This window comes from Erinaceus europaeus, chromosome 7 (assembly GCF_950295315.1).
Source record: "Erinaceus europaeus chromosome 7, mEriEur2.1, whole genome shotgun sequence".
Taxonomy (NCBI): domain Eukaryota; kingdom Metazoa; phylum Chordata; class Mammalia; order Eulipotyphla; family Erinaceidae; genus Erinaceus; species Erinaceus europaeus.
This window is the reverse complement of record NC_080168.1, coordinates 72,347,361-72,360,950: the sequence shown is the minus strand read 5'-3', so window position 1 is coordinate 72,360,950 and position 13,590 is coordinate 72,347,361. Positions and strand designations below refer to the sequence as shown.

Sequence of the window (13,590 nt, the reverse complement as noted above, 5' to 3'; positions counted from 1 at the left end):
GGGTTATTGCTGGGCTCGGTGCCCGCACCATGAATCCACCGCTCCTGGAGGCCATTTCCCCCCCTTTGTTGCCCTTGTTGTAGCCTCATTGTGGTTATTATTATTATTATTACAGTTGTTGATGTTGTTAGTTGTTGGATAGGACAGAGAGAAATGGAGAGAGGAGGGGAAGACAGAGAGGGGGAGAGAAAGATAGAAACCTGCAGACCTGCTTCACCTCCTGTGAAGTGACTCCCCTGCAGGTGGGGAGCCAGGGGCTCTAACCGGGATCCTTATGCCGGTCCTTGCGCTTTGTGCCACATGCACTTAACCCACTGCACCACCGCCCGACCCCCTATATGTTTTAAATAGTAATACCCAGTATGGCAAAATAGCTTGCTCAGATAGTGTGCTACTTTGCAATATGTATGACCCAGGTTCAGCCTGGCCCCCACTACATTGAAGAAAGCTTTGGTGTTGTGATCTTTCTCTCTGTCTCTAAAAAATAATAAAAGTAGTGCCTGGGGGTTGGGCGGTAGTGCAGCGGGTTAAGTGCTCATGGTACAAAGTGCAAGGACCAACGTAAGGATCCCAGTTCCAGCTCCTGGCTCCCCGCCTGCAAGGGAGTCACTTCACAAGCAGAGAAGCAGGTCTGCAGGTGTCTTATCTTTCTCTCCCCCTCTCTGTCTTCCCCTCCTCTCTCAATTTCTCTCTGTCCTATCCAACAACAACGACATCAATATCAAGTGAAATTGCCAGAATGGCACACCTGCATCATCTCAGAACCTGCACCGCCCAGAGCACTGATTTGACTTTGCTGTTCTTCAACCCATGCCCACGCCCCTTTTCGCTGGAACCACACACAAGCACCCACCTGAAGCTGCAGAACTTTCAGCTGTAGGTTATGACTTCGGTTGGGTCTCTTGTTGCATTTACTTGTTGTCTTGGGAGGAGAGGTGATCTGGTCCCAGTTAACTCATGGCCACACCTCATGGAGGTCACAACATCAATATCAATAATAACCACCACAACAATAAAACAACAAGGGCAAAAAAAGGGGGGTCAGAATGGCCTCCAGGAGCAGTGGATTTGTGGTGCAGGCATTGAGCCCCAGCAATAACCCTAGAGGCAAAAAAAAAAAAAAAATAGTGCCAAACTTTACCAGAGTTTGCACGTAGAACAGTTTTATACTCACTGTCAGTCATACTCAGTGAAAAGAGAATCCTGAACAACTATAACAAAACATTATTTTCTTACAGGATGGTGATGGGAATCTTTGCAGATTGTACTTTCTGTTTGAAGATCAAATACTTATCTCGTAATCAGAAGAAAAACCTCCAAACTGACATTAAGAAAAATGGTGGACATTTCTCCTCTTCATTAAATCCCCAGGTATTTCAGATTTCATGAGAACTGTAAAATAATCAGGAAGTGTATGGGTCATGGTGAGAAGTGAAAGCAGAGAAAAGTTGACAGCAGGACAAAGTCACAGATGGCTGGTGAGAGGCATAAGAGAGAAGGCTTTCCAGCTCTACCACCTCCCCATTCCCACAAACTGGAAGATAATCCTACATGCCCTGAAAATCAGGTATTACTAGAGCACAAAAACATGAACAGAAATCCAATCACCCAAATATGTATTGAAGGAGAAATAATGCATGGCATTTGCTTCTACCACTTTTTTTTACCTGAGAATTGCTCAGTTCTGGCTTATAGTGGTACAAGGGATTGAACCTGTGACTTGGGAGCCTCAGGTATGAGAGTCTCTTTGCATAACTATTATGCTACCTCCCCCCTGCCACTCTCTAGTCACTCAGTAGTGCAAGGCCACCTGTATATATGACTCATCACTGTAAGGCCACCTGTGTGTATGACTCATAGGGAACAAGAATAAAAACATGTAGTAGGGGGGCTAGGCGGTAGTGCACCAGGTAAAGTGCACATAGTGCAAAACCCAGGGACAAAACAAACAACCAAAAAAATGCAGTAGAGGCAGATTTTTGTGGTATTGCTGTTTGTGTGATCCTTGTGGTAGAGTCTGGTATTTGTCTAAGGGTGATACGAAGGTCTGTCTACTCTCTTTAAATGAAGTGTACATCTGATAGTCTAGATATCGAATGGTACAGGAAACAATTCAGACTAGCCTCCATTTTTTTTTATATTCACTTTGTCATAATAAGAGTTGAAGTTCAAAGTCTGGTTGCAGGCCTAGCCCTCCTCATTGCTCAAGGACAGGGCTGACTCAACCTGTCCTCTGAGACCAGATGAGGGCAGTAATCCTGGAATGTCTGACAAGTATGATCCACTCCAGCAGACAGATAGCATTCCATCTATAGCTAGTAGTTGGCCTTAGAAATCTGGTATATTGGGAGTTGGGCAGTAGTGCAGCGGGTTAAGTGCACATGGCACAAAGTGCAAGGACCGGCATAAGGATCCTGGTTTGAGTCCCCGGCTCCCCACCTGCAGGGGAGTCGCTTCACAGTCAGTGAAGCAGATCTGCAGGTGTTTATCTTTCTCTCCTTCTCTCTGTCTTCCCCTCCTTTCTCCGTTTCTCTCTGTCCTATCTAACAATGATGACATCAAGAACAACAATAACTACAACAACAATAAAAAACAAGGGAAACAAAAGGGAAAATAAATTTTTAAAATTTAGGGAAAAAAATCTGGTATATTACACCAAAGCAAAGGACCCTGGGGAAGGAAAGGGGAGGAGGTGGAAAGGGCTTGTGGTGGTCCTGATGCATGATGGTGGAAAAAGCCCTAAATAGGGATGAAAGTGCTTTGCAGACACCTATCAAGTAGAGATAAGAAAGCATACCCGTGTGGTCTGGGAAGTGACACAGTGGATAAAGCATTGAACTCTTAAGTATGAGGTTCCCAAGTTCAGTTCCCAGCAGCATATACCAGAGTGATGTCTAGTTCTTTCTCTCTCCTTCTATCTTTCTTATTAATGAATAAATAAAAATAAATAAATAAAACAGGGGAGGTGGTAGCACACCAACTTAAGTGCTCACAATGTGAAGAGCAAGGACCCCTGTAAGGATTACAGTTCCAGCCCCTGGCTCCCCACCTGCAGGGAGGGGTCGCTTCGCAGATGGTGAAGCAGGTCTGTAGGTGTCTGTCCCCCCGCCCCATCTTTTCCTCTTCTCTCAATTTCTCTCTGTCCTATCCAATAACAACAACAGCCAGCAACAACAACAATGGGGAAAAAAGATGGCTGCCAGGAGCAATGGATTCATAGTACAGCAATAACCCTGGAGGCAAAAAAACAAAAAACAAAAAAAGAAGGAAAAGTACCCATGAGCTGCCAAAATAGCTTGCTCTGCCATGTGTACAACCCAGGTTCAAGACCAGTACTCACCACATTGAAGGAAGCTTTGGTTCTGTAGTCTCTATACTTTTGTCTGTCTGTCTTTATCCTTAAAAACAAACAAACATACAAAATCCATATCTCACCAACTGAATTAAAAGATAAAATGATTTATTTTTATTTTTTTTTAATAATTTTTATTTATAAAATGGAAACAATGACAAGACCATAGGATAAGGGGTACAATTCCACACAGTTCCCGCCACCAGAACTCCACATTCCATCCCCTCCTCTGATAGCTTTCCTATTCTTTATTCCTCTGGGAGTATGAACCCATGGTCATTATGGGGTGCAATAGGTGGAAGGTCTGGCTTCTTTTTTTTTGGGGGGGGAATTAATGTTTTACATTCAATAGTAAGTACAATGGTTTATACATGCATAACATTCCCTAGTTTCCCATATAAACAATACAACCCCCATTAGGTCCTCTGAATCCTTCTTAGATCTGTATTCTCCCCACCCACCCACCCCAGAGTCTTTTACTTGGGTGTGATACACCAATTCCATTTCAGGTTCTACTTATGTTTTCTTTTCTGATCTTGTTTTTCAACTTTGGCCTGAGAGTGAGATCATCCCATATTCATCCTTCTGTTTCTGACTTATTTCACTCAACATGATTTTTTTAAGGTCCATCCAAGATCGGCTGAAAACGGTGAAGTCACCATTTTTTACAGCTGAGTAGTATTCCATTGTGTATATATACCACAACTTGCTCAGCCACTCATCTGTTGTTGGACACCTGGGTTGCTTCCAGGTTTTGGCTATTACAAATTGTGCTGCCAAGAACATATGTGTACACAGATCTTTTTGGATGGATATGTTGGGTTCCTTAGGATATATCCCCAGGAGAGGAATTGCAGGATCAAAGGGTAGGTCCATGTCTAGACTTCTGAGAGTTCTCCAGACTGTTCTCCACAGAGGCTGGACCATTTGACATTCCCACCAGCAGTGTAGGAGGGTTCCTTTGACCCCACACCCTCTCCAGCATTTGCTGCTGTTACCTTTTCTGATGTATGACATTTTCACAGGAGTGAAGTGATATCTCATTGTTGTCTTGATTTGCATTTCTCTGACAATCAGAGACTTGGAGCATTTTTTCATGTGTTTCTCAGCCTTTTGGATCTCTTCTGTGGTGAATATTCTGTCCATGTCCTCCCCCCATTTTTGGATGGGGTTATTTGTTGTCTTGTTGTTGAGTTTGGCAAGCTCTTTATATATGTTGGTTATTAAACTCTTATCTGATGTATGGCATGTAAAGATCTTCTCCCATTCTGTGAGGGGTCTCTTGGTTTGGGTAGTGGTTTCTTTTGCTGTGAAGAAGCTTTTTAATTTGATGTAGTCCCATAGGTTTATACTTGCCTTAGTCTTCTTTGTAATTGGATTTGTTTCATTGAAGATGTCTTTAAAATTTATGCGGAAAAGAGTTCTGCTAATATTTTCTTCTAAGTATCTGATAGTTTGTGGTCTAACATCTAAGTCCTTGGTCCACTTGGAATTTACTTTTGTATTTGGTGAAATACAGTGGTTCAGTTTCATTCTTCTGCATGTTTCAACCCATTGTTTCCAACACCATTTGTTGAAGAGACTCTGGTTTCCCCATTTAATAGTCTGAGCCCCTTTGTCAAAGATTAGATGTCCACAGGTGTGAGGGCTCACAAAATGATTTATTTTTAAAGGGAAGGCTAAGTGGTGATACACCCAGCTGAGCACACATAAATCTGGGTTTAAGCCCCTAGTCCCTTACCTGAAAAGGGGAAGCTTCACAAATGGTGAATCAGTGCTGCAGATCTCTCCCTCTCTCTCTCTCTGCATCTTTCTCTCTTCTCCCAATTTTTCCCTCACCTATCATATAAAAGAAATATATGGGGCAGAAGGAAGATAGCGTAATGGTTATGCAAACAGACTCTCATGCTTGAGGCTCCAAAGTCCCAGGTTCAATCTCCTGCACCACTGTAAGCTAGAGCTGAACAGTGCTCTGATAAAAATAATAATAAGAAGAATAAGAATAAGAATAATGAAAAAGGAAGGAAGGAAGAAGGAGAGAGAAAGAGAGAGAGAGAGAGATGCGGGGGTAGCATAGTGGTTATGCAAAGAGGCTCACATACCTATCTCACCATTTATTTGTTTATTTTTTATTTTTTGCCTCTAGGGTTATTGCCTCAAATCCACTGCTCCTGGAGACCATTTTTTCCTCTTTTGTTGCTCTTGTTGTTTTACCATTGTGGTTATTATTAATGTTATTGATGTTGTCATTGTTGGATAGGACAGAGAGAAATGGTGAGAGGAGGGGAAGACAGAGAGGGAGAGAGAAAGTTAGACACCTACAGACCTGCTTCACTGCCTGTGAAGCAACTCCCCTGCAGGTGGGGAGCTGGTGGCTCGAACCGGGTTCCTTATGCCGGTCCTGTATCTCGCCATTTCTATGGGTGGATTTCTATGGGTGTTCTCCTTTTGACTTTTCTTTCCTAGGTGGGAAAGGCCAGTGTGGTCTGGTATTATTTGAAACTTGCATATTATGTGGGCACAATCTGTGGGGAAAGCTATTTTGCCAGTATGTATAAATACATGGGATGTGTACACCAGCTGTTAAAAGCAAGGGGACAGCTCCATATGCAATGATGAGCCATGAATACCAAGGGAAGATATTAAGTAGAAAGGCAAATAGAAAATGCTGCTCAGGGGGCCGGGTGGTGGTGGCACACCTGGTTGAGCACACACATTACAATGCGCAAGGACCAAGTTTAAGCCCTCAGTCCACACCTGCATGAGGAAAGCTTCACAATTGGTGAAGCAGGGCTGCAGGTGTCTTCCTCTCTCTCCTTCTCTATCATCCCTTCCCTCTCAATTTCTGGCTATCTCTATCCAATGAATAAATAAAGATAATAAAAAACCTGGGTCCTTGTGCACTGTAATATGGGCACTTAACCAGGTACACCACCTCCTGTCCCCCATTGTTTTTATGGTGCTGCAGGGGATTGAACCTGGGATTCTGGAGCCCAGGCATGAGAGTTTCTTTGCATAACCATTATGCTAGCTATTCCCCCATCTACCACCCCCAGCTATTCTAATGACAATTTGGAAGCAGCTTTGAGCTGATTAATCAATCCTAGTATACCCATACCCATGCTTTTGAAAAGCTATTGATTTTTTTTTTAGACCTTATGTGACTGGAAAATCTGAGAAAAGTGGAGCCAGTTGGTGGCGCTCCTGGTTAAGCACACATATTACAGTACTTAAGGTCATAGGTTTAAGCCTCTGGTCCCCACCTGCAGGGGGAAAGTTTCACGAATGGTAAAGCAGGGCTGTGGGTGTCTCTCTCCCTCTCCATCTCCCTCTCCATCTCCTCCACCCCTCTCAACTTCTGTTTCTCGCCAATAATGAATAATATATATATTGTTCATATATATGTATATGTATTTTTAAAAAAGAAATCTGGGAGTCAGACAGTAGCACATCCAGTTAAGCACACATGCTGCAAAGCGCAAGGACTGGCTTAAGGATCCTGGTTCAAGCCCCTGGCTCCCCACCTGCAGGGGAGTCACTTCACAAGCAGTGAAGCAGGTCTGCAGGTGCCTATCTTTTTCTCCCCCTCTCAGTCTTCCCCTTCTCTCTCCATTTCTCCATTTCTATCTAACAACGACAACATCAGTAACAACAACAATAATAACTACAACAACAATGAAAAACAACAAGGGCAACAAAAGGGAAAATGAATAAATATAAAATAAATAAATATAATATAATAAAAAAAGAAATCTGAGAAAATTTATGACAGATTAGCTCCAGACAAATCTTTTTAAAGGTGAAAATGGCATAAGAAACACAAATGTTTTCTTTAAATTTTGTTTTTACTTGCACAAACTGAATGAATGCTTTCTTCCTTAGTGCACTCATGTAATCTTAGACAACACCACTGTACTCAGTCAATACCAGCTGAACACTCTCCAAAAGAAGCATGTCCATATTGTAAACCCAGATTTTATATGGGAATCTGTCAAAGAGATGAGGCTGTTGGACGTGAAGGATTATAATCCAAACACATCAGTGGATAGCAGTGCTGGTGAGTCTTTCATTTGAAGCCTTAATATGTTATTATTATTATTTTTCTTGTCTGTTGTTGTCTCCAGGATTATCGTTGGGGCTCCGTGCCTGCACTACGAATCCACTGCTGCTGGTGACCATCTTTTTTCCACTGTTATTGTTGTTGCTCTTATTGTTGCTGTTGTTGGATAAGACAGAGAGAAATGGAGAAAGGAGAGGAGGACAGAGAGGTGGAGATAGGCACCTGCAGACCTGCTTCACCGATTGTGGGGAGGTGTGTGTGTGTGTGGGGGGCTTAAACTAGGATTCTTGTGCGGGTCCCTGCTTAGAGCACCAAGTGTGGTTAACCTGGTATGTTACCACCCAACCCCCTAGTTACGGATGCTTTTTCATGTGTCAGAGATACTACAGATAAAGGGTGCCCCAGAAATGCTATGAAAATACTTGTACTTCTTCTTCTTCTTTTTTTTTTTTTCTTCTTTTCCTCCTCCAGGGTTATTGCTGGGCTCGGTGCCTGCACCATGAATCCACCGCTCCTGGAGGCCATTTTTTCCCCCCTTTTGTTGCCCTTGTTGTAGCTTCGTTGTGGTTATTATTATTGCCCTTGTTGACGCAATTCGTTGTTGGATAGGACAGAGAGAAATGGAGAGAGGAGGGGAAGACAGAGACGGGGAGAGAAAGATAGACACCTGCAGACCTGCTTTACCGCCTGTGAAGCGATTCCCCTGCAGGTGGGGAGCCGGGGGCTCGAACTGGGATTCTTAACGCCGGTCCCTGTGCTTTGCTCCACATGCGCTTAACCCACTGCGCCACTGTCCGACCTCCTCTTATTTTTCTTTTTAACCAGAGCACTGTTCAGCTTTGGCTTATGGTGGTGCTGGGGATTGAACCTAGGTCCTCCTAGCCTCAGGCATGAAAATTGTTTGCATAACCATTATGTTGTCTTCCCAGGTCCTTGTACTTATTATTATCTTAAAAAAAAAATGGCAGGGAAGATGACTGTTTTAGCACTAAAAACAGATTACTCTTTCTTTACTATAAGAAGAGGATATTATATATGCTTTCTTTTTAAAAAAAATTATTTATTTATTAATGAAAAAGATAGGAGGAGAGAGAGAAAGAACCAGACATAAGTCTTGTACATGTGCTGCCAGGGACTGAACTTGGGGCCTCATTCTTAAGAGCCCAGTGCCCCATCCACTGCGCCACCTCCCAGACCATGATATTGTATATGCTTTTATCTTTCTGTTTATATGTGGTGCCTGGAATGAATCCCAGGGCATCATATATACAGGGTATACTGGCTACTGCTGAGTCACTTCCCCTAAAAATAGATATTTTAGTAGCCAGTCTTTTTTTTTTTTTTTTTTTTTTACCAGAGCACTGCTCAGCTCTGGCTTATGGTGGTGCAGGGGATTGAACCTGGGACTCTCAGGCTTGAGAGTCTGTTTGCATAACCATTATACTATCTACCTCCAGTAGCCAGTCTAGAGTGGTCACATTCAAAATTATTCCCCCTGCACACACCAGTAATTTCAAAAACTTGATAAGAGATTTTAACTGAGGGGAAAGAACCTTCTTGTTTAAGGAAAAAAAAAAAAGTATTACTAGGTCCAGAAGATAGCACACCTGGTAGAGCACAGACTTTACCATATACTTTCTCTCTCTCTCCCTTCTCTCTCAATTTCTTTCTGTCCTATCCAATAGAATGGAAAAAATGGCAAAAATAATATATATATATATATATATATATATATATATATATATATGCATCTACTTAGAGGTAGTGCCAGAGCAGAGCTACGAACCCAGTCCCCACCTGCAAGGGGAATGCTTTGTGAGTGGTGAATCAGTGTTGCACGTGTCTACTTGTCTCTCTCCCTCTCTATCATTCCCTTCCCTCTCAATTTTTTCTTTATTTTCATTAATTAATTAATTAATTAATTGCCTCCAGAGTTATTGCTGGGCCTCCTTGGTACCTACACTTGAGTGCACTGCTCCAGAGGCTATTTTTCCCTTTTGTTGCCCTTTTTGTTACCATTGTTGTTGTTCTTGTTGTTGTTATTGCTGTCATTGTTGTTGGATAGGACAGAGAGAAATTGAGAGAGGAGGGGAATACAGAGAGAGGGAGAGAAAGACAGACACCTGCAGACCTGCTTCACCGCTTGTGAAGCAACCCCCTGCTGGTGGGGAGCTGGGGGCTCAAACTGGGATCCTTAAGCTGGTCCTCGTGCTTTTCACCATGTGCACTTAACCCTCTGCGCTACCGCCCAACCCCCCCCTTTTTTTAATTTTTATTTATAAAATAGAAACACTGACAAGACCATAGGATAAGAGGGGTACAACTCCACACAGTTCCCACCACCAGAATTCCATATCCCATTCCCTCCTCTAATAGCTTTCCTATTCTTTATCCCTCTGGGAGTATGGACCCAGAGTCATTATGGGATGCAGAAGGTGGAAGGCCCAGCTTCTGTAATTGCTTCCCCACTGAACATGGGCACTGACAGGTTGATCCATACTCCCAGCCTATCTTTCCCTTTCCTTAGTGGGGCAGGACTCTGAGGGAGCGGAGCTCTAGGACACATTGGTGGGGTCGTCCGCCCAGGGAAGTTCCGCTGACATCATGGTAGCATCTGGAACCTGGTGGCTGAAAAAAAGAGTTAACATATAAAGCCAAACAAATTGTTGACTAATCATGAACCTAAAGGCTAGAATATTGTAGATTTGGGGTCTCCATTTTAGAAATAGCTAGTAGGTCTATTTTAGGTATATTCCAAAGGGCCCATGACTTGACTAGCCTGAGCCTGACATCTGATATGCAGTTGGACCCAAGTTATTGTCTGGGGAGATGACATCATGGCTAGAAAAATGGCTAGAAAGCTGAATCAGGGAAGAGAATAGCTCCCAAATATGGGAAATTTTATCTCTATCCAATAAATAAGAAAAAACAATTTTAAAAAAATTAAAAAATCCTTTGGACAGAGAGATACACATTCCTGATTGTATCATATCACAAGAGCAGTCTGATAACTACTAGCTTATGCGAATAACAAGCTTTTGTCTTAGATGTCATACTAAATGTCTCAGGAGTACATACATCACCATATACATGGACCCTAGTTCAACCCCATGTTCTCTACCTGCAGGAGGGATTCTTCACAAGCAGTGGAACCATCCTGCAGATGTCTTACCTTCTCTATCTCACTCCCTCCCCCCACCCCATCCCTCTCATCTGCCATGGTCAGCAGGAATGGTGGTGGTATGCAGTCTCTGAGCCCCAGCAATAATCCTGGTGGCAAAAGCAAAATATTTTGTGGTAATGTATTCTTGATAAGCAAATACTTATCCAGAAATACTTGCTGTTAGTCTTTCCTTCTATCTCAGAATATGGGATCTGAAATGTCCTTCAAGACCCAGAAGGTCTAATATTCAGAATTTCTTTTCCTCTCCTTCCCTCTTCTTCCTTTTCCTCCTCTCCTCTCCTCTCCTCTCCTCTCCTCTCCTCTCCTCTCCTCTCCTCTCCTCTCCTCTCCTCTCCTCTCCTCTCCTCTCCTCTCCCCTCCCCTCCCCTCCCCTCCCCTCCCCTCCCAATCTCTCCTCTCCTCTCTCCTCCTCTCTTTTCCTTTCCCTGTTTTGTTTTGTTTTGTTTTGTTTTGTTTTTACCACCAGAGTTATCACTGGGTCTCAATGCCTGCATAATTCCACCTTTCTTGGTGGCCATTTTTTCTTTATTATAAATAGTGAGACATAGAGAAGGTGAAACACCTAGAGCACTGCTTTGCTGCTTTTGAAGCTTACACCCTGCAGATGGAGACCAAGGGTTTGTATATATTCTACTGGGTGCACAGCCACAATGAGTTTTAAGTAATATAGACTACATTGATATTTTTCTTATATCCTTATTCAATAGTATTATATAATTCTCAGTATCATTTTATCTATATTCTCCTCTTCCTACTTATATTTCCTTAAATCCTCGAACAACTATAATGTAAGGCTACCTAAAAAGGAAGGAAGGAAGGAAGGAAGGAAAAAAGAAGAAGATGAAGGAGAAGGAGAAGGAGAAGAAGGAGAAAAAGAAGAGCTTGACAGATGTGCCTCATATTCAAGATCTTAACAATTTCAGGATTTATTTTTAACTTTTTTTTTCCTTCATAGCACTGTTCAGCTCTGGTTTGTGGTGGTATGGGACATTGAACCTGGGACCTCAGAGCCTCAGGCATGAGAGTCTCTTTGCATAACCACTATGCTATCTCCACCCTATTAACTATTTTTTTTATTTTTTCTTAGATTTTATTTATTTATTAATGAGAAAGATAGAAGAGGGAGAAATAACCAGACATCACTTTGGTACATTTGCTGCCGGGGATTGAACTCAGGACCACGTGGTTGAGAATCCAGTGGTTTACCACTGCGCCACCTCCCGGACCACAACTATTCTTAAAATATTTATTTCATGGGGGTTGGGCAGTAGGGCAGCAGGTTAAGTGCACATGGCACAAAGCGCAAGGACTGGTGTAAGGATCCTGGTTCAAGCCCCTGGCTCCCCACCTGCAGGGGAGTCGCTTCATAGGCAGTGAAGCGGGTCTGCAGGTGTCTGTCTTTCTCTCTCCCTCTCTGTCTTCCCCTCCTCTCTCGATTTCTCTCTGTCCTATCCAACAACGAACGACATCATCATCAACAATAATAACCACAACAAGGTTACAGGAGCAGTGGATTCATGGTGCAGGCACCGAGCCCCAGTAATAACCCTGGAAGCAAATATATATATTTCATTCATTATTATTATATATATATATTTTTTTTAATTTATTCTATATGGAAAAAGAGAGAAAGTTTCACGTGAGATAGAGTGAAATAAAAGAGACAAGCTGATCATCACTCTGGTACATGGGGTGTTATGGATTGAACCTGTAGCCTCAAGCATAGAAATCTGATGCTCCCATTTGAGCTATTTTCCCAAACACCATTGTTAGCTCATTTTAATGTCTTTGACGAGGGAACAAATGCTCTGTTTTCTTTAATTCTAGATGTGAAGATAACAGATGATCTCTCCCTGGATAACTCCGCAGAAAATGAAAACACTGAGGAACTCACTAAGTAACCTATTTTTTAAATTCTTTTAAAATTTTTAAAATTAATTTTCCCTTTTTGTGGCCCTTGTTTTATTGTTGTAGTTATTGTTGTTGTTGTTATTGATGTCGTTGCTGGATAGGACAGAAAGAAATGGAAAGAGGAGGGGGAGTCAGAGAGGGGGAGAGAAAGATAGACATCTGCAGACCTGTTTCACTGCTTGTGAAGCGACTCCCCTGCAGGTGGGAAGCTGGGGGCTTGAACTGGGATCCTTACGCTGGTCCTTGTGTTTTGAGCCACCTATGCTTAACCCTGCGCTACCGCCCAACTCCCCTATTTTATTTTTTAATTATTTTTATTTAGTAGAGATAGCCAGAAATCAAGAGGGAAGGAGGTAATAGAGAGGGAGACAGACAGAGAGAGACCTGCAGCACTGCTTCACCACTCGGCAAAGCTTTCCCCTTGCAGGTGGGGACGGGGGACCCGAACCCAGGTTCTTGCTCATTGTAACATATATACTCATCCAGGTGTGCCACCACATGGTCCCAGTAATCTACTTTAAAAAAAAAAAGTTTTATAGACATTCTGCAGTATGTAACGTTATATACATTTCAAGTGTGCATCATTGAAAATCAACATGTGGGGGCTGGGTGGTGTGGGAGACAGTAGAGTTCACATGTTACCTCACCCAAGGCACCTGTGTCTGTAGATCACTGTGCTTTTTTTTTTACAGTGCAATGGCATTTCATTTATGTTTTTGCTTTATTTACTTATTTGTTTGTTTGCCCACCAGGGTTATAGCTGTGACTCAGTACCTAAGAGACTCTACCATCCTCAGTGGTCTTGTTTTTTTTATGATGAGAGAGAGGTAGGGAGTAAGAGAGAGAAGAGAGACACCTATATCACTGCTTCACCTGAAGCTTCCTCCTTGCAGATGGGGACCAGGTGCTTGAATCCAGATCCTCCACTTGGGAACATGTAGGAGCCACTGCCAGCCTTATGTTTTGTGACCCTGTCTTCCAATGAGATACTCATAGTGTTTAGTATCAGAGGCTGGGAAGTCTGCAAAAGAGGACTCCAGTTCATTCCACAATTTTTATTTATTTATTTATTTATTTATTACC

At 42.6% G+C, this 13,590-nt stretch overlaps 1 protein-coding gene across 1 annotated transcript in view; it reads left to right on the top strand.

Moving 5' to 3' along the window:
• The window catches only part of PARP4 (poly(ADP-ribose) polymerase family member 4), a 123,899-nt gene that overhangs the window by 12,295 nt on the left and 98,014 nt on the right, over window positions 1–13,590 (top strand). Inside the window, exons 2-4 of the mRNA XM_060193512.1 lie at window positions 1,239–1,371; window positions 7,235–7,409; window positions 12,424–12,493. Coding sequence (XP_060049495.1) covers window positions 1,240–1,371; window positions 7,235–7,409; window positions 12,424–12,493 — 377 coding nt within the window. The 5' untranslated portion in view covers window position 1,239. The remainder of the gene's footprint in view (window positions 1–1,238; window positions 1,372–7,234; window positions 7,410–12,423; window positions 12,494–13,590) is intronic.